Source organism: Sesamum indicum, linkage group LG12 (genome assembly GCF_026168435.1).
Source record: "Sesamum indicum cultivar Baizhima isolate 11 linkage group LG12, ASM2616843v1, whole genome shotgun sequence".
Classification (NCBI taxonomy): Eukaryota; Viridiplantae; Streptophyta; class Magnoliopsida; order Lamiales; family Pedaliaceae; genus Sesamum; species Sesamum indicum.
The window spans coordinates 8,385,323-8,406,427 of NC_142668.1; the positions used below are offsets into that span (position 1 = coordinate 8,385,323).

At 35.9% G+C, this 21,105-nt stretch overlaps 2 protein-coding genes across 2 annotated transcripts; one reads left to right on the forward strand and one right to left on the reverse strand.

Moving 5' to 3' along the window:
• Positions 1-5,419: 5,419 nt before the first annotated feature.
• LOC105178615 (cytochrome b6-f complex iron-sulfur subunit, chloroplastic) lies at positions 5,420-8,303 on the reverse strand. The gene is made up of 5 exons (XM_011102125.3): positions 8,140-8,303; positions 7,837-8,072; positions 7,543-7,660; positions 6,464-6,646; positions 5,420-5,695 (listed from the first exon to the last, which is right to left on the reverse strand). Exons 1-5 carry the CDS (start codon positions 8,182-8,184, stop codon positions 5,594-5,596), a joined length of 684 nt encoding a protein of 227 aa, XP_011100427.3. The 5' UTR covers positions 8,185-8,303; the 3' UTR covers positions 5,420-5,593.
• A 10,242-nt stretch (positions 8,304-18,545) lies between these two features.
• LOC105178534 (putative cyclin-D6-1) lies at positions 18,546-20,496 on the forward strand. Its single transcript, XM_011102025.3, has 5 exons — positions 18,546-18,897; positions 19,046-19,141; positions 19,267-19,468; positions 19,561-19,691; positions 19,861-20,496. Exons 1-5 carry the CDS (start codon positions 18,652-18,654, stop codon positions 20,119-20,121), a joined length of 936 nt encoding a protein of 311 aa, XP_011100327.1. The 5' UTR covers positions 18,546-18,651; the 3' UTR covers positions 20,122-20,496.
• Positions 20,497-21,105: the final 609 nt, after the last annotated feature.

Below are 21,105 nucleotides of genomic sequence, written 5' to 3' on the forward strand. Positions count from 1 at the left end.
CATCTTTTTCAGATCGTGCTTTTTGGATGCGTCTTTTTCAGTTCGCATTCGAAGTGCGTCTTTTTCAGTTTGCGATTTTTGGGCTGTTCTGCTTAGTGAATAACGGTAAAGTCTTGAAAAGCGTACGAATAACAAGATAAGCAACGAAAAAGCTACTCAGTTTTATAAATTGTTTCAAGGAAATTACAGTTTGCACAGAATTTAGGAAACATCTCTCGGTATACAAATTTGAGTTTCACACCCTTCGGGGCTTTTCTTGGTGTGCGGCCTCATCGCAGTTGATGGCCTTTCACAGGCTCCTAAATGTGCGACCTCGTCGCGGTTGATGGCCTTTCACAGGCTCCTAAGTGTGCGACCTCGCCGCAGTTGATGGCCTTTCACAGGCTCCTTAGTGTGCGACTCCCCCGCAGTTGATGGCCTTTCACAAGTGAGAAGGGACGTATGAGACAAGGTGTGAGAGCTGCCAAAAATATGAGATAATGTCTCATGCGTATTTTTGGCTGCTCTCACACTTCGACTCCCCCGCTCGCTACCCTAAGAGGGAGCTGGTGTATAAACACTCCACTCGGGAGCAAAACGTTGGCATTTGGGGAAGAGCTCCTTTAGTCTCTAGGAGGGGGAGGACGAACACCTGTGACCGTTAAACAAGTGACAACTTGTACAGGGATCAAGACCAGTGAATGGTCAAAAGAGCTTCCTTTAGCCCTCTTCGAGGCCAAGGGTTGGCAGGTTGTTTTACATTAAATTCGTTGGAGGTGGGCGTACCTCCTAATACACTAGCGAAGAAAACAGGGGTAGCCTAGTGCCCGTTAGAGATAATTCTTGAACATCATTACGTCTGAAAAAGGAAACACTTAAAACTTAGAAATAGACAACAAAAGCAAAATAGAACAAATAGAATGACACCAAATTTACCAAAGGCTCCATCTAAGGAACCTCCATGGGACTCAACCCAAAATGGAAAAGGAATTTTCATCTATTAATCTTTTACAATCGTAAAGGTTAGGAGTCAACCCCTCTAAGTGGGTCGATAATTCTACACTTTGGTTGGAAATAGAGATGGGTCTAGTTGGGGGGAGGTCTGACAACCACTCATAGGGGAAATCCTATAACATAGGAGGAAACACAAAAAAAATGACCTCTTTTTCAGGTCTTAGGAGCGTTGGGGACAGGAAGAAGTGGACTCCATAACAGGGAGAGAAGTGGAAAACACGAGGTTCATATTTTTTCAACTGAAAAGAAGAATAGAAGTTTCTGCCCTACAACTCCATGATATATTAATAGTATAACAAAGATGGCCAGTAGGCGAAAGGGATAGGGAGCAAGTTGGTTCAGAGGGACCCTAAATGTGCGGGCCATATTACTGTAAGAAGGTTGAATAAAAAAATTTAGGCCCCTTCACATCTAGGTACTGAAGAAACACAAGTAGTTGGGAAGAGGTTTTGATTTTTAGGATGACTATTTAGGTGGAGGGGAAGTATTGTAAATTAGTCAGAGATCCCATAATCCTTTTTTAGTCACCATGCATCCACCTCCCAAAATGTGGAGGGCAACTCTATCCACAAGGATAAGGCTAGTGACCCTCATTCCCTCATCCTTAAATAGATGAGCTTGTCATTCGCCTCCTCAGACTCTCTTCTCAATTGCTCTCTCTCATCTTCATCCTCCTTTATGGAAACCTCCCCCTCCCTCTCCTTAGTGCCTCCTTCCTCCCCCTCCAAGGGTTCGTCTATCAAATAGCATTGAACTACAACTTGCCGAAGGCTCCACCATTGGGGCCCACAAATGGAAAACGAGCTAGGACCTATCCCTTGTGAGGTCGCTTCAATGGGATCATCATCGACAAGCACAGGAACCTCTCCATGAAATGCACTAATTCACTGAAGAATGCCATTTTTAAAAAAAAAAAAACTCTAAGAAAGCAAAAAAGGGGAAGAAACGCGAAAACTTCACAATAGAATAACAAAATAAAAACATAAAAAAAAAATGCAGAATCAAATCGGAGGAAAAGAAAGTAAGGAAGAAATGAAGAAGGCATGCTAAAAAACCTACAAAAATTGTTGGCGCAAAAGCATTGGACGTGGAAAGAGAAAAGAAGGAAATGCACAACAATGAGCAAGAGGGGGGGGGGGGGGGTAAGGGCTATAAAGACCCTTATATTCTCTCTACTGGTAATCGCATATAATTGGCGGTTATATTAGGATAAAGACCCGCAGGGGCTATTACATTTAACCGTTGTTACTACAACTTTGAGACATATGGGTGCGCGCCATAATTAGCCCTGCTGCCAAAATCTTTTAAAATCTCACTTATTCACCCTCTTTAGAAAGGGGATTTGGAGGACTACGGATGACAAAGAGATGGGTCTGGGCCGGGTTTACCCAAACCTAAGATCCATCCAAGATAATTTCACCTTTCCCCGCCCCAACCCACACCGCCTCTTTAAAACCCCGCAAACTTACTCACATCACTTTCATGCACAATTTACAAATTTGTTGAATTGTTAATTAGAGTTAAACAACTTAAATTGTCAATTTAATTAGATTGATTTGAAGACTTGAATGAATTTATGTGAACTAAAGACTAATAAGTTGAATTGTTAATGGGTGAATTAGATTGGAGATAGATCAACTAATAGTGTCTCAAATTATGTATTAAAAATAACATTATTTTAGCTGTAGATAATTTCAATAAGGCATAGTTTTCAATTTAAAATGAATTGTATAAGACAAAGTACATGTTCATTTAAATTATTAATTTTTTCATCAATTAATATCATTTACGATCTATAATGAATTATATAATACAAAGAATACATTCAACTAATATCTTATTTTTTAATAAGTAATATCAATTTAGATATTAATACCTTAACATTGTTTTCAATCTAAAATGAATTGTATAAGATAAAGTATACATTCATCTAAATTATTAGTTTTCTCATTAAATATTATTATTTTACAATCTCTATTAAGTATTATCATTTTTACAATCTACAAATAATATATTCAACTAATTTTTTATTTTTCTGGTTTCTTATATAGAGTTGGATATATGCAAAATTGTTGAAAGATTTACATATAATATCATAATTTTTTATTAACTGTGTGTTACATATGAATAATAAATAATAAAAAATATAATAAAATATGAGCTAGTACAAAACCCGTATCCCTCCCTGAACCCGACTGGGTCCGAACCCAATAAATTTCAACCCTCCAAAACCAATTCCTAAACGGGCTAGGTCTAGGTTTGGGTCTAGGACGAAGCCCCAATTTTTGGTCCCAATTTTCATCCATATGGAGGATAAGTCCCTAACAGTCAGGAGTCCAAGCTGGAGGATTCCCTCTAGTACGTGGAGTCTATCTCCTAGCAACTCTTTTAAGTCCCAAGGGGATCGGGCTCTCTTAACTAGTAGGGGCAATAGATATACAAGGGACCCTCCCCTGTAAAAGGTAACATTTTCTTTATACTAACAAGCATAGAAACACTATTGCACCAACATTGTGGCATTGGACTATTATCCTACATTGTTCAATTCAATTCTTATTTCTATCATCATTTACTGACTTGAACATTAGAGTGCCGTCGAATTTTTCATAAGTCCCCTTTCTAAGACTTATGTAAAGTTAGGCCTAAGATCTCGACTTGAAAATACATAATTGAACAACTTTTTGCTCGCATCATCTATATACAATAATCTTTCAAATTTACACCTTAAAGAAAAATATAAATAATATTGTAACAGGTAAAGCTTAAAATATATGTAATAACTGGACAATGAATATTATTAGCATTATTGTGGAATATTACAATAGAAGTAGTTGATACTACATATGTGTTCAATTAGATAGATTTTTTCATTAAGAAATATTAACAAATAATTAGTTTAAAAATCAAAATCATTTAAAGTACGATAATAATAATAGATATAATAAAGAAGGATACTGTTACAAAAATACAATAGTAACTAAGATAAAAATAGCAAAATATACATTAAAAAACGACTACAAATAAAAAACTTATTATCTTAATAAATTGAATTCTTATACAAAATAAATAATAATTAAGAGATTTTCACTAATCAATTCTTTTTAAAAATATTTGATGATTCTTTGTACATCACTAATATATAATACATTTACCTTGAAATACATGTTTTTAGCAAGTGAACGATCGTGATATTCTTTTAATATATTAAATGAAACAAAAGATTCATTTAAATGTAAAATAAAAAATTCAATCCAAAAGTCGTACTCCATGGACCATAATGCAAGGTAAAGCAGCCCAAACCTTTTCTGTAAAAATATACATATGATCCTTGAGCCGATGCTCTAGTCCAATAGAAGTAGAAGCTACCCATACCTTTTTTCCAAACCAAAAATGAAAAGATATTTAGAGAACGTATGGAGCGGCCAAACAGAGCCTAAACACTCTTGAAAGTTTCCAACATTGCTTGCCCTTTCAAGAGTTGCATCCAACATATATTTGATTTAATGTAATTTATTTTTTGGTGTTGGGTATTTATCTTTCAGCGGAAGCTCGATTAATCCTAACTCAACTATTATAAATTTATGAATTTTGAACCTTTAAATAACACAAGCCAAATATACAACAATAATAATTACAAAAATATAAAGAAGTCGAATAAAGAATATCGGCTTATGGAGCCAAAGATCTGAGGTGGTCGACACGGCCACAAGAAGGCCGACGACCTACGCACTCACGATTGCTCCTTTCTCACCAAGAGTAACATCACTTGTTCACTAAGAACTTAGGACACAAAGCCAACCACAAAAAGATTCAAGAACACAAAGGATTTTGCTCTAGTACTTTTCGATTATGTATCCACAAAAGAGGTAATTTATACCGGTAGAAGGGACGAGATAGAGGTGAGGAAGGCGGTGGAGAGGGTTCCCAACATCCTTGGGAAACCTCCATTGAAGATTCAAAGGGGGAGGAGAAGTCAAGGAGGCGAGTAGGGAAGAGAAAGGGAGAAACCGTTGCTGCCAAGTGAGGGAAATGAAATTTGGGTTAGGTTTTAGGGAGTTTAATCATTTATCGGGTCAGGTATGGGTATGAGCTGGCAAGTTGTGGGCTTAGTGATCAAAAGGGCCATCCAGTGAGTGCATTGAGCCTTACTCAATTGGTCATAGGCCAAAATTATTTCACATTTTTGATATTACAAATTGATAAATTATATTTTTATGAAAAAATAATAATTCATCCCTTGTATTTTTTAAAATGTAGCAAACCACCTCTCTGTTTAAGGAAGTAAATTGCTTCATTTTACAAAATATAAAGGATAAGTTGCTGTATTTTAAAAACACAAGGAAGTAAATTGCTATTTTTTTGTTCATAGGAGGATACTTTATTCATTTACAATATTATATGAGGTTGCTACATTTTTTCCTATAAATTTCAAGACTTTAACCATGCCTTCGACTTCCATAAATTTGGTATCATTTACATAAATTTGTATCAGACAAAATGAATCTGGATAAGTAAAAACACTTGCAGCTTCAAGTTTCTCTTGAGGGATATAATCCATACAAACCATATGATACACTATACGGCAAAAGTATCGACAGGTTTACGCCCACCATGGATTTTCACCTGTCCTAAAATCAGTTTCAACCCATGGAACGAACACTACCTTCCCGTCATCCACATCAGCATGAGCCAAGGCCAAGGACTGCATCCAACAGTAATGTAGAAAATTTCAGCAAGAAGTATATCGAAAAACCAAAGTTGTACAATTTAGTGTTTTAACTTCCAAGCTATATAAGTTAAAAGATAAGAAAATACTCAGAATGTAAGAAATAGTTTTCTATTCCTCGACTAGCTAGTCCCGAGAAACCATAGAGCTATATTTGAATTGATGGATTTCGATTTGAGGGAAAGGTTTGAAACAATGATTTCAAATGATTCGGAATCAAGAGTGTATTTGAATTGATGAATTTGGATTTGAAGGAAGGATTTCGAGAAAGGATTTCAAATGACACCATTTAGAAAGAATTTGAAATCCATCCGTTTTCATCAACACATAGTTCAAAATTAGAATGAAAGCATTTGAAATCCTTTAAATTTAGAATGATCAAAACATACTCAAAGTATTCATTATTAACGATTTGAAATCCGTGGTTTCAAATATTTCAATCTAAATGCAACCCAGAAGAATTTGAAATTCATCAATCTTCTAAAAAAACATAGTTTGAAATTTAAAGTTGGACGATTTGAAATCCTTCGATTTTAGAATTATCTAAACAAATTCAAAGGATTTGTCACAATTTTAAATCCATCAGTCCAAATACAACCTTAAGGGTGCATTTGGATTGATGGATTTGAATATAAGGCATGAATTTGGAGAAAGGATTTGAAATGAATAAACTTGGAAAGAATTTAAAAATTCATCATTATTCAGCAAAACGTATTTTAAAATTAGAATTGAACGCCAACATACCAACGGAGCAGGTCCTCTAACAACTCTTCCTTGATTGTTGTATTGGGATCCATGGCAAGGGCAGATGAACTTGTTCTCAGCAGCATTCCACGGCACGACACAACCAAGGTGGGTGCAGACGGCGTTGATACCGTACGTTGCAAGTGTTCTGTCGCTCTCCACAACGAGGTAAGTGGGATCACCCTGAAGTTCATCAAAGCATTAAAACATCAACTCTATGCTTCCTTATACATAAGAGTTCTACGTGAAAAAAGGCATCATATAAACATAGATATACCTATATTATTAGCAATAACTTATAGGTATTCCTTGAAATTGTGCATATTACAGAAATAACAACCGAGTTTGAGAAATTATTGTGACAACTATTGTGCTGCCATGATTTATCTTAAAAAGTTCCCCTGCCCGTCTGCTAGTCTTTAAAACTACATTTGAACGGAAGGATCTGGAGTAAGAATTTCAAATGACTTCATACCATCTTAATCATATTGTTTTGGGCGAGGACAAACCATCTAATCTTGATTACTATGGAAAGATGTTATCTTGCTTTTTGGTCATAGTCTTACGCTCTCTATGTAGTTCCTATAAGACACCAAAGAACAAGAATTTTCAACCTTCGAGTGTCAACCATGTGTAAGAGGATCGAAGTTTCTCAATGTTACTCTTCCATATATGTGAATGCTATACATACCAAAAGAAACTAACAAATATCAAGAGTTGTCCCAGTTATTTAATTGCCTTAAGTCTAAAAACCGAAGCGCAAAAATCAGTATAAAAAGATCCACCAGTTCATCATTTTGATGATTGAAAAATCTTGTTTAAAGAGTATCCTCCGTTATTTTCAGCATCATCACCAAGAATTACGCAGTGTAAGGTCATCTATCTATGTGTCTTAGTGAATTTCACATCCACAATTCACTCTTCGAGTGTTTTCGGAGGTTTTATCACAGAGAGTTCTATGACAATGACCAAAACAACATTGTTCAACAACCTTAATTCCTGGCTGAAAAGGACTTTATATAGTAATAAAGAGATTAAAGCCAATAAGTGATCTATTTTGCAACTAGATCAATAATTACCTTCAGCCCCTGTGTAAGTGTCCGATCGCCAGGTCCATGGTTTTTGAGCCATTCCGCTGCAATAACATCATTGCCTAATGCATCCTTGGCAACGGTACCACCACCAGTCCCTCGGCCACTGCTCTTGGTTCATAAAGGACATGCAATGTTATCTCACAAGAAACCAAAAGTTAAATTGCTTTATCCGAATAATTTGGGAGTAATTTACTCATTTGCAATATCATTAGATTAAATTACATTAAATCCAAACATTTACGTACAAACAAAAAAACAAAAAAGAAAAGGAAAACTGACCCAGGTGGAACAAAGAAGTAAGTATAGGGCAGCAGCATTCCACCAGAAGGCAGAGCAATAGCACCAAGAAGCAGCAAATTCATGAGCTGCCTCTTTCCCATATCAGGCACCCGATCATCCGCAGGAATGCTCGTCGCCATGCATCTCACCTTCATCCTCTTATTCTTCCCATTCTTCAAGCACTTTGAGAGCGCCACGTGTGAAGATGGGTTCATCCCATTCTTCCCAGAGCACAGCTGACGGAAAAATACCTCGGTTAAAATCGTATGTTGCACAGTTACGAGTTAATTGTGGGTGAATTACCTGAGAAGGGGTGATGGCTGGGGACAGCGCAGCTGAAGAAGCCATGGGGAGCAGTTTCAGTGTGAGTGACGAGTGGTGGGTGTCGGCTTTGTGGGGGTGGAGGTATAGGAAAAGATGAAGGGATGATTGGAGAAGGGCGTGCGGGCAACTGATGACCACAAGAGTTGGGAGATAAGGAGGTATTCGTACAGCCACACGTTAGGATATTGGGAGTGAGGATCTAATACCAATTGACAAAACTTTGGTCCGAATAGGCTTATCTATATTTTGGTCCGAATAGGCTTATCTATATTTAACGGGTTTAATGCTTATTTGATATTTTAAATAAATAAACTATTTTTGAATTAAAAAAAAGCTATTTTTTTTTTGTCTACGATTTAAAATATAGTAATTTATATTTTTATTTAATAAAATAAATTATTTTATTTTAAAAAATATATAGAGATATTATGACATCATTATATTATTTCTTTTTGTATCGACGAAACTTTAAAAATAATTTATTTATTTCTTTTTTAATAAGATGTTTTGATTTATATATTTTATTTTTATTTATAATATATTTTAAAATTTATTTATTAAACGGATGACAAACTATGACCGCCAGTACTATTATAAAGAGGAAGGTTGTTTCCTCTAATAAGTGACACTTACCTTACGATGCTTATCATTTCTTTCAATTTTTGCCTCCATGGAAACTGAATTTAATCGCCACCAATCATTTGATTGAGTTAACAATATTACTCTCCTCTTTGAAGGACCTAGGTTGTCCCTACCCCACCCTCATTGTACTGAAAAAAAAATAAAATAAAAGAAATTTAATTTAATCATGATGTTTTGACCTAATTGTTAAGGCTGAAATTCAATAAATGCAATGGGACGTGTGAATATTTATATCGCTTTATGTAAATTTATTAAAATTTATTTAGTTATTTTTAATTATATTGATATTTTGATTGAATCGATGTATTATTCAATTTATTAAAATTTTAATGTAATTATACAATTTTCAATTAAAAAAATGAATTTCAAGTTGAAGGAGTGTATTTGTTAAGATTGCCAAGAGGAAAAGTGATAATTACATGGAAATGAGGTATTTCTCGTACCAAAATTTATTAGCATTCATCCATGCATACGAAGCATAAATAAAGGGGAGAAGAATTTGAATTACTCTTTCATTTGTTTCATATTGTACACCAACTTGCGCCTTTCACGTGTTTAATTTTATTTTTTTTAAAATAAGAACGGTGAATTATTATTAATTAAAATAAATTGATTATAATTATTTCTGTCGAATATCAATATTTAAAAAAGATCATTACAACAATCATACTGTAATCAATGATATCGAATAAACTAATCTAACCAACAACTACTATTATAGTAGAATCAACACCTACTGTGCAATAGAAACAACATCTTGCACATAATGCGGGGTTCGAACCGATGATCTCTAAGGTCATGGGACCTCAACTTCGTGAATTAAATTGGGCTTCATTCACCACGTGTTTAAAATTCTTAAGAATAGATTAATAGGAAGATTTCCCAAAAGATTGTTCATTCATTTCTTTCTTTTTCGTGGGCAAAATCCTGTTTTGATACCGTTAAGAAAGGCTAGTTTTGTTTTTAGTACTACAATTGTTACGGGTTCGGATTTTGGTACCATTAAACCTAAAAATAAACCTTTTCGGTCCCATAAAGTCATGTGCGACACAAAATAAATAATACAACACATTTCAAAATAAAAGATAGAATCTGTAAACATGAAGCAAAATAAGTAAAAGGGGGGTGTTTGTTTAAAATCTTAATCTAAAACTAAATAAAAAGGGAACACTTAAAAGAGGGAGTAAATATGAGGGAATATTCCAGTTAAAGACATGATCAAACTCAATTCCACGATTGATCATAGATGCAAAGATGATGATCGTTCATGATAGATAAATTGATTATGGTCATTGATACGACCTAACAACCTCACCTTGGCGTTAGTCAAGGAACATAAGTTGACTAATCTCTAATTAGTAGACAACCTTGAGAACGTTCTCAAAATTTAATCTACTGATAGTATTAAAAACTAGAAAGGCCCAATTCTAACCAATAAATTCCTGCAAGAATTTATTTAAGTTAGATTGTGCATTCCCCACAACATAATGGAGCACTACGACATGATCAATTATGATGTGTTACCACTAGTTATTGAACTAAACAAATAATTACAGATTCACGAGTTCAATTGGCTAGGCAAATATTTTTTACAATAAACAATGGGTCTTATCATTCATAAATCATATTATTTGTAATAAAAATATAGAGAACAACACAAATATTAATATAAATGAAAGTAGAAAGCATAATTTAGATCTCACAACTCATTGTTGGAATTAAGCATTAACCGAATCTTTAACCAAAATTAAAAAAATTAGCTAGACATGCTCATAGAAGAACGCATAAGAAGAAAAGAGTAAAATATCATAAAAACGGAGAGAATGTTTAGAAAAGAGCAACAATCGGATCTAACGTTGTTCATATGGTGAACTAAATGAATATTTATATTGACTAGTAGTTACCTAATCTTACTAGTACTAGTAAAAGTAGATTCCTAAGAAAGCTAAAAGACCTGAGGAATTAAAACTATTATGCCAAAGAGTTTATTCCAACAAGGTAAGTTCCCAATCAGCCATAGGTAACCTAATCAGCCATAAAACTTCCCAAAATTTGTCTGTTGTACTTTCCTTCTTCAGTCACTTTCCCGCAGACCCACACCTAACTGGTCATTCTAATCTGTCAACATGTTGATTGTGGTCTCTTTCTTCCTTTTTGGTCCCATCAATCTATTATAACACTTGATTAGGAGTATTTTAGCCTTAAAAGATTAGCAAGATATCACTGAAATTATAATAAAAATATACTCCTATCAAATATCCCCACTCTGACTCTTTGTCCACCAACTGCAGTCTGCATTTACTCTCCACAAGCCATCCCCATCCAACTCAATCAAGATGATACCCCTGATCCTCTTTTTGGACCCCTATCTCATCCCACCTGGGTGCTACGCCTCCCCTGTCTGTCGGGATCCTATTGGAAACCACCCCCACAGGTCGTGAAGTAAAACAGAACCGTGACTAAAGCCCCATTGTCCCTACCTCCCATTTCCATGTTCATAGCAGATGCCCCTACTACCATAGTCTCGAATAGGTAGACGGAATAAACTCAACCGACCATTTGCCCTCATGCACCCGTCTTTACCCTCGCTCGTATCCAGCCCCCACCCCTGCAGGCCATCCCTACCTCCATCCTCTATCAGCCTGGATCTAACCCCATCAATCCCATGGCCATCCTGTCCTAGTACCAGCCCATTTCCCCTGGTTCGTGTCCTACATCGCACTCACACCCTTGTTACCTACTCTAGTTAGAGGCCACCTCTCTAGCATCCTCCGCATACTTCCCCGCACCGGTCTCCTTCGCTACCGTACCACTCCAGCTTATCTTAGCAAAGTCACCAAAAACTACAGAACCTTGCTTCCCCTCTATTTGCACCACTGACGCTCATCTACTAAACAACAACCCCCAACTGGTTCACTTTTGACCTGGCTCGAGGAAACAGAACTGCCCTAAGCCAATGACCATACAATGTCTCCATCCCCTGATCCACAAAGTCATTGAAACGAAGCTCATAGTACTTATCAATATGCTAAAGCTTCTCGCATAAGGAGTAGAAATTGTTATCAATAGAAATTGTCATTTATAGAAAAAGTTTACGAGTATCTCATCCCCTAATGTAGATTGGATCGATATTGGCCGTTTAAGCAGGAGATTGTTATCAATGGCCACTCGAACATGCAACATAGAGCCACAAAAACACCTTGAATAGTTCGTCTGCATATTCTTAAACTATCCCACCTGATTTCCTATCAACATAGTTATTCTTAGGTTCATCATACTTCATGGTAGGTGGTGAATATGCATATAGAAGCCACACTAGTTCAAATTGACCTACATTGAGTTCTCGTGCTCATGGATTCTATTAAGAACAATTACGTTTTTTTCGAAACTCCACAGTCACCCCTCCAACGCCCTATTTCTAGCATAATATGATTGAAACAAAGCAAGAATCGCCCTCTATCTACAAGCTAAATCTGGGCGCCCCTACCCAGACTGAGCATACCCTGAACAAATGTGTTGAATGCTTCAAACTTTGGCACTCACAACGATAGTAGCTGTCCTACGAAACATAATTGATGGTTCTTAAAATCTACATGCCAAAGGCCCTCAGGCATTGAAAGGTTGTGGATTGGACAAAGAACGCAGCAAAAGAGCGAAAAGGTAAAACAAAGAATTAACGGCGTTTAAAGGGGGTATCTTTGAACATTCACGGATTATAGGTGTATAAATCATAGAGATCAAATAAAATAACAGTAGATCTGTGATTTAGACTATGGAAAAAGGGAAAAATTGAGAGCATGAAATACAAAAGAATACCTTTTTCGATTTTCACCTCTGATCGGCTACACACGTTGATGTCCTCTTCCGTGTTCATCCATGCAAGACTCCAACATAGGACTCCTCTAATATCCTCCACACCACACTAGGAATATGAAACTTGTTCTCATCTTATAAAGTAACAAATCAGGAAGAGGGATAAAAAAACTACACTATGCTAAGTGTATTTTCCTATCTTCCTAGTTCTTGACTTAGTTCTAGACCAAAAATAACAAGAGATATTGAGAGGGACGATAAAATTCAACCTTAGGGAGAAAGGGGAAAAGACTGTTTTTTGTGTTAGGGTTATGGACGAGTATAAATAAAGTTGGAAGCAAAAGAAGAAAGACCTAGTCAACTAAATTAGTCCCCTATCCCCACCAACTTTCTATGACTCCTCTACCACCTCATTATGGCCGATAATATCGGCCTAAATAAAACCCTATCTGCCGTTTTTCACTTTCCATATAAAGTAAGTTGACTGGCAACTAGGCTTAGTGCATTTGGACCGGGCTCGATTAATTTATTTCAACAAATTAAATTAAGTCCAATAATTAATTTTGTTGAGCAAATTATTTAATGGTCCTCTATGTCTAGCCAAAGCATGAATAAGTTTCTATAGATTTTGAGTGGTCCTCGCACCAAAGAGCTCCATTGCACTATTGGCCTTACTTTGGATAACATTTGTATGGCTTCCGATAATTGGAAACATCTTGATGTATTCCTCCATCTAACATTATCCCTACTAGGCTGAATAGTTCGTATATGATTAGCAATCAAAGTGATGATGGCAAACCAAGAACAAGGCCAACTCCATTCACTCTCTTCCAACACAGTCACAACTTTGCTATCAAATAAGAGTCCCTGTTAACCATGGCAACTGCAGCGACAACCTACTAGACATTGGTTTTTCCATAGCCACGTGTTAACTTCATCTCCATTGCAATACTGGATAACAAATTGTAAAGTAGACTTGAGTTTACGCATTTTCCTCTAAATCTAAGACCCTGTTCCAGCTTGAACGGTTCTAATTGACTTCTGTTTCAGCTTGTTCTCCATCACCCACTGAACCCAAACCAATGTTGAATTTGTGATATCACTTCCCAAAGGTGTCGGGACAAAAGGGCTTTGTTAATTGGCTTGACTGCCCGCACTACAGGTTTGCACACTTAGGTTTAGGATACCTTGGTCGTTGCATGAACGTTGGCCCCAGCTTATAGGAATCTGCTCATCCTCTTCTCAATCTTAGTGACTATTCCTTTTTGGGCAGCAAAAATACATATGTCCAATAGATACGAAAGGAAAATAATACTAACTGAATCAGTTGCACTCTCCTAGTAAATGAAAGTTTATGCCATCTCCATGTTGCAATTCTTCTATCCATTTTTTACAAAGTGACCTACAGTCAGAAATTGATAATCTTGACGAGGATAATGACACAAGAAAGTATTTTATTGATAGCATTCCTATTGAAACCCAAAGACCTCTTGTAATCAAGTAGCCCTTTTTTTTAGCAACCTTAGATTAAAAAAAAAAGTTCATTATTTCCCTTTATTAGTTTCTAATCTGGACAATGCTGCAAATACGGAGAACCCTTCTTTCAAAGTGCTAAGAGAATTGTAATTAGCATAATAAGAAAGAAGGAGATCTTCAACAAAACTAAGCATAAATCATTTAACACCTTTGCATTTACAGTTCTACACAAAATTAACATTTAAATAAATTTGCAGTTTCAAACATAGGTTGAACACTTCCATGACCGATAACATTGGATCCCCCTGCCTAAAGCCTTGGGCTCTTGAGAAAAAACTTAGTGGTTGCCCGTTAATAAGAATTGAATAAGATACCGTAGTAAGATATTTAGAAACCCATCCAACAAAACTAGTGTGAAATCCAAACAGCTTAAAAGTCACCAACAATAAGTCCCATTGAACAGTATCATAAGATTTATGAATGCCCACTTTAATCAAGCAAGTAGGCGGAGAATCTCCTAGAATAGATGATTAGAAAGCCAATTGGATTGGTGATTTTGCAAACTATTCTACAATATTTATTAAAGTAATTTTGCTTTGATGAATTGAGTAAGTATTTAACTTTAGTATATGTTTTTCTTTTGCTTACTAATTACATTAAACGACGCTTTAACGTCACAACATATGCCCATGGACCAATTGAAAAACTCGTGTAGTTGCGCATATGTTCTGGGTATGAAACTAATTTTTGAGGGTTAGCCTAAAACGTTCCAATTCAAGGACCTTGACACTAGCCATCGGGAATCCTAAGAGACTTGCTCTAAGTATTGTATTATTGTATGAGTGTCATGTTCCATTGATGACAAATGTAGGTCATTTATGCAGTTTTGGTAGGTTAGTTGGTAAGGGTTGTTAGCTGACTAAACTGACTCACGAGAATTTTCATATGGAAGCATTAGAGGTTTGATCAGTAGGACTGGTATTCTCAAGTTTGATAGTACAGAATTAGTCCTCACACTTGAGAAATCTTGGTAGTCGCATACATATGAAGGTTCTATCTTAGATCTGCAAGAGGCGACCGTATCTTTGTAATGTCCATTATGCGCCATGTCTAGTGCAGTTGAAGTATATAGTGAGGATAATAGATTTCAAGATAGAATATGTTCCCGGTGCGTATGTGATAGAATGTCTCCTATGCGTCTCTTGAGATGGTTTAAACTCTAAAAAGTCTTTGTCCAAATAGATTGATCGAGTAGGGAATGGTTCCCTAGGTTAGATCAATAGAGTAAAAGTATCTCGAGTATAAAATACAGTTGCCTAGTCAATAATGAAAACCAACGCTCAATTCCATGTCTTGGACTAAGGCTGGAAGACAGTCGACGCAAGGATTATACCTGTATGGAACTCGAGGCCTAGATGTTCACTCCAAAATTCGTCTAATCTCTAGTTTCATGAACTGCTGCTAGACAAACACCCATGATAGTGGACATTTTTTATTATTAGATACTAAGAAAGAACTAATTAAATTTAATTTAATTAATCAATTGTGTTAGACACAAGTCAAATCTAAATAAAGGTGACCCTTATAAAGGTCACACACAAATCATAGAGGAGTTGGAACTCTTCTATGTTAAGGAGTTGAGGGCCCACTCAGCCACAATAGATTACACAAACTAGGTGTGTGTTAGTTAGAGTGATGTGTGTGTTTTTGAAGACTAGGTCTTTTGACATTACATACATCTTTCAACTTCCTCTGTAACCTAAGTGCTAGCCACGAATTTTTTCTTCTTTTTTTTCCCATATCTTGAGTTGTCCTTGAAGGATATTCAAGTAAGAATAAGAGAAATTCATTTACACTAATTAATAATGCAAAACGGTTTTAGTTTCTTCCATCAATCTAATTCTTTCTAGCAACAAAATTACATCTACTTCTAAGGTGTGGTGTGAACTAGCTTTAGAGGAGTTCTACTCTTGGATCCTCTAAATAAACAAATTTGGAGATTTTGAACAATGCTTGAAGCGGAACAGAAAACGGATCAAAGAGGTAAAATTCGTGGTTACTTTTGCATGATTAATTTGTTAATTGCATGATTATGTGCTTTAAATGCATAGTTTAAGTTTGCTAAATTAATTTTGGATATTTTTGTATTTTTCTGAAAGATGGTTTTCTTTGGAAAATACTGGTTTAGTTTAAGTTTTTTATCCATAAAAGAAAAAAATCAGTTTTGGATGAAGGTAGCAGCAGGCTGCTTGGCAGGGGCCGAACGCATTTTGACTGCTATCAACAAGCATATTTAACACCTACTTTATGAGATTCACAATTCCCTTAAATATGATTTTGCAGATAACATTGGAGCACGCAATCGGACAAAAATCAGCCATCGTCAACTACAACTCCACCGTTGGTATTAAAGTCAAGAGTGTGGCATTCGTTTGCTTCAAAAGTATAGAAGAGCTAAAAAATTGCTTGACTGCTGCGCAGAAACTTCCGGACCAACCACAGACCATGTCTTCTTAAAGAAACATGCAGTATACCCATCTGGGCCTAGCGCCTTGAAAGAACAAGGTATCTCTAATCTCCACATGTGAGACCAGCCGCACCATATCCTGTGATGCCTCTTCAGAAACTCTTCCGGTTAGATATGCATCCAAGTGCATGGTCCAGCTGAATATCTATGACACGCCTCTAACCTCCCAAGAGCCTTTCATAGCAGCTAGTAATCTCCGGCACTATTGCATCCTGATCCTGCAATAGCCTTCCATCAGTTGAGTTAAGTTGATAAATTTTTCGTCGAGCTCTCCTCGCACCACCTTTTGAGAAAGAATATTCGGGTGCGATTATCACCACCTTTCAACCAATTAACTTGAGCTCGTTGCCTGATCATGTCTTGTTGTTTAATACAAATAAAACTACGAAAATTCTCCAGTTCCTGCAGCAAGAGCACGGCTGGGAAGTCTTGGAGGAGACTCTACGCCTCTGCAATAAATTTTGTAGCCTGTTGCACGTTGGCAGAGAGGTCTCATTTGCTCTTCTGTTGCTCCCTGAATATCGGCTTAAGTAACTTAAGCTCATGTGTATGGAGTACATGGGAATTCCATATATTTATGCCTCCAAATCCCCTCAACTGTTTCGAGAAACCCTTATGTCATAGTAAGGTAATTATCATATCGAAATATGACCGATCGACTATGTTGGTGTTGGATAGATAGAGTTATCAAAATTAGAAGAGGAATTTTAATGTCGTAGAACTTCGTAGCTGGCCTTGACTAAAAAATTTTGAAAGTTTCCCACAAAGTTTTACGAATAAATATTTTCATAAGTATTTTCATAATAAGGAGCTAATTATCAAGTCAATATTTTTTTTAACTGAATTTGTTGTTAACGTAAATTAGCAATGAATTTTCAGTATTTTGTAGGAAATTTATGTTGTTGTTTAAAGACATTATTTCTTCTTGTGTATTCTAACTCGTTTACTATTTTATTTAATACACATACATCAAGTGTATGGAATATATGTGATCTAATTATTTTAACAAAGATTTTGTATATGTGGTGTGTCACTACAGAAAAAAGATAATAATACTGACAAAATATATTGTGCATATAATTGTCACTAAGAAATTAATAATGTGTCTATAATGACAATGTTTAAGTAGTGACACATGTATAATGACAATGTAGTGAAAACAAATATTATTGTCACTCTGTTTATGTTGCCATTGTACAGTGTGCTAATAATTGTTTGTAGTGACAAATTAATGCAAATTTGTGCCACAAATAATTATATTAAGACAAGATAACAATTTGTTGTTATTTACGATATATATATATATATATATATTTATACCTTGAAAAAATTTTCTTAATATTTCATTAATATATTATATTTGGATAATTATATCTACATCCTCTGATCTTATGGTTTATTTACATGAATCATCACAACCTTTCTAGAAAGTACAAATACACCCACTAGAATGTTAATATCATCACACAAACCACCGCACTTTTGAAAAATTACACACTCTCGCAGAAACATCAACCACCTTACAAATTATCCTTGCCTTTTGCTGCCAGATGAGATTTACGTAATTACATAAATGTACTTATTTGTTATCTTTTGTTGTGAACTGAAATGTATATATTAAATATAACAGAAAAGATTGCAATAAAAATTTAAAATAAAAATTGCCATATGAACAAATCTTATAGAAGTATGGTGAGTTGTGAATGTGTATTTGTTACTCATCCAACAATTCTTCCATGGACATATATGTTGAAGCAAAGTAGATGAGCCCCACAAGAGAAAATGTTATCATTCCCAATGAGTTAGTGAGAAAGCGGACCGAGGAGTGAAGTTGAAGTTTCTACACAGTATCTTTTAAAGAAACAGGAGAGCCAACTCTCATCTTTTTCCTCTTATCATTTACTACTCTGCCACCCCACCCCACCCCACCCCACCCCCACCCCCCACAACAAACCATGTACCTTATATAAGAGTGTGTATCAGTAGTGATAAAAAGAGAGAAACAGCATTGAAAAAAGAATAAACCATCATCAATGGAGTTCGATCTTGAAAATCCATTGCCACCTTCCATGGAAAAGTTCCCTTCACTGTTCCATATAGAGGACGAACACATGCCCTCCAAGACTTACCTTCAGGCGCTCAATTCTGCAGACTCAAACCTCTCTATTCGTCGCGAAATCGTCTCCTCAATCTTCTGTTTCTCGCGTGGTTTCGATGCCTTCACGTCGTATCTTGCTACCAATTACATGGATCGTTTCCTCTCCACTCATTCCATACCCGTACGTATGCTCCTCTCTGTCTGTTTATTACACATCTTCTCCACTTGAGATGTCATTAATGGAACAGGAGTATCGAGGTGGTTTTTTTTTTTTTTTAATGTATATAAGTTAAAGTCGTGTTTCAACTGATTCCTTTTGTGGGGTGCAGGATGGGAAGCCATGGATCTTGAAAGTAGTGGCGATTTCTTGCATTTCGCTAGCACTGAAAATGAGGAAAACTGAGTTCTCTGTTTCTGATCTCCTGGTATTAATTCTGCAAATTTTGTTATATCTTAAAACACACACACAAACATGCGTCTGTCTGTGTTTTCCAGAATTTTATCAGTTAATGCTCCACTTCATTATTTTTTCTCTCTTTATGGTGGGCAGAATGCTGGTGGCTTCATGATCGATTTTCTTACGATAGAACGGATGGAGATGCTGATTCTTGGATCTCTTAAATGGCGAATGCGCTCCGTTAATCCCTTTTCCTTCGCCAATTATTTTGTCACATTCTTCAAGTTCAAGGACGATTCATCGATCCAGGCATTGAAAACCAGGGCCTTTGAGATCATCTTCAAAGCTCAGAATGGTTATGATTCCTTAGCAAATTATTACTTGTGAACAGTTAATTTTTAATATGTCTATGGTTTTATGGGCTGAAAATTTCATTTATTTTTGCAGATGTGAAGCTGCTCGAGTTCAAGCCCTCCGTTATCTCCGCCTCGGCCCTTCTCGTTGCCGCCCATGAATTGTTTCCAGTGCAACTTCCATCTTTCAGAGATGCTATCTGCAGCTGTTCTTATGTAAATAAGGTGAAAAAATCATATCAACTACTATATATATGTTTGTTGTTAGTACTCCCATTTCCCACATTAATTGCTTTCTTAATTTTCTGAGCTTCTTTCCCCAAAATGTTTATTACTTATGGGAATAAAATTAAATTCTTCAAATATTGATGATAGAATAATTGTGTTGGTTCAGGAGAATTTGGTGCAGTGTTATGATCTGATGCAAGAGGTTGCGATGGAACGTTACGGCTCGGTCTTGGGCATGGTGTCGAGCTCATGCACTCCAGCAAATGTGCTGGACCTGCACTGCTTCAGCTCTTCAATTTCGAGCTCGCAGACCAATCAAACGAGTGAAACAGCAAGCAATGCTGCTGGAATTGGGGGACTAAAGCGTCCAAAGCTCCAAGATTTCGCTACCGATAACTCATTTCAGCTTTCTCAGAATCATCAGTGAGAAGTATACATATACATTCTGCAGTGTGGCCCGGTTGAGAGGGACATTGGCTTGGCATAAAAAAAAATGACAAAAACAAAAGAAAAGAGAGAGAGAGTGGCTCAGTTGAGAGGAACTAATGTTTGTTTGAGTGTGCCTATGAGAGAGAGGGGAGGGCAGAGGGTATTTTAGTATTTTATATTGCTAAACTCCAGTGTGGTCTAGATAAAAATTGAATATCAGCCTAGCTGGTTCTGGTATGTATGGCGAGTTTGTTGTTGAAACAACGTGGTTATGATGTCCGGATAAAAATTCGATATCGGCCTAGCTGGTTCTGGTATGTATGATAAGTTTGTTGTTGAAACGTGGTTATGATGAACTGGATTCGGTAGTGTATTTTATGCGTGTCAAGGAATTCATAATACCGCCTACCATGACATACAATACTTGTTTTTAGGGTAAATTGCAATCTACCCGCCCAGTGTTATAGAAAATCGGCAAACAACCCCCTTATAAAAAATAAAATAGCAATTTATCCCTCTATGATTTTTATAATATAGCAATTTATCCCTCCCCCTATATTTTAAAAAATAAAGCAATTTACCTCCCTACCTAAGGAGGTAAATTACTTTATTTTTTAGAACACAGAGGGATAAATTGTTAATTATTTTTTATAAGGGTTTAATTTGTTCATTTTCAATATCACGGGAATGTAAATTGCTACTCACCCCTTGTTTTTATGTAATCAGACAGATACAATTCAAATTTCGATAATAAAAAATAACATATTATTAAAAGCAAATTAACTGATTAACATAAGTAAAAGAAAAAAAAAGAATAAATATGACAACATATCGAGGATTAAAAGCTGGCATTAAATATTTCAAATACATAAATAATCATATTGACATAAGTCAAACCCTTGATTGTAAGTCTAAGAGTAGTTTCATTTTTATATTATAGCATAAATATTGGACGCAGATTCAAATTCGCATGTATTCGCCT

Excerpts from the sequence above, each read along its gene's own strand:
- LOC105178615 (XM_011102125.3), bottom strand. The coding sequence starts at position 8,184 with ATGGCTTCTTCAGCTGCGCTGTCCCCAGCCATCACCCCTTCTCAG. Across the intron at positions 6,647-7,542 it reads CACTTACACAGGGGCTGAAG|GGTGATCCCACTTACCTCGT; the intron begins GTAATTATTGAT and ends GATGAACTTCAG. Across the intron at positions 5,696-6,463 it reads TTAGAGGACCTGCTCCGTTG|TCCTTGGCCTTGGCTCATGC; the intron begins GTATGTTGGCGT and ends TGTTGGATGCAG.
- LOC105178534 (XM_011102025.3), top strand. The coding sequence starts at position 18,652 with ATGGAGTTCGATCTTGAAAATCCATTGCCACCTTCCATGGAAAAGTTC. Across the intron at positions 18,898-19,045 it reads TCTCCACTCATTCCATACCC|GATGGGAAGCCATGGATCTT; the intron begins GTACGTATGCTC and ends TGTGGGGTGCAG. Across the intron at positions 19,142-19,266 it reads TCTCTGTTTCTGATCTCCTG|AATGCTGGTGGCTTCATGAT; the intron begins GTATTAATTCTG and ends TATGGTGGGCAG.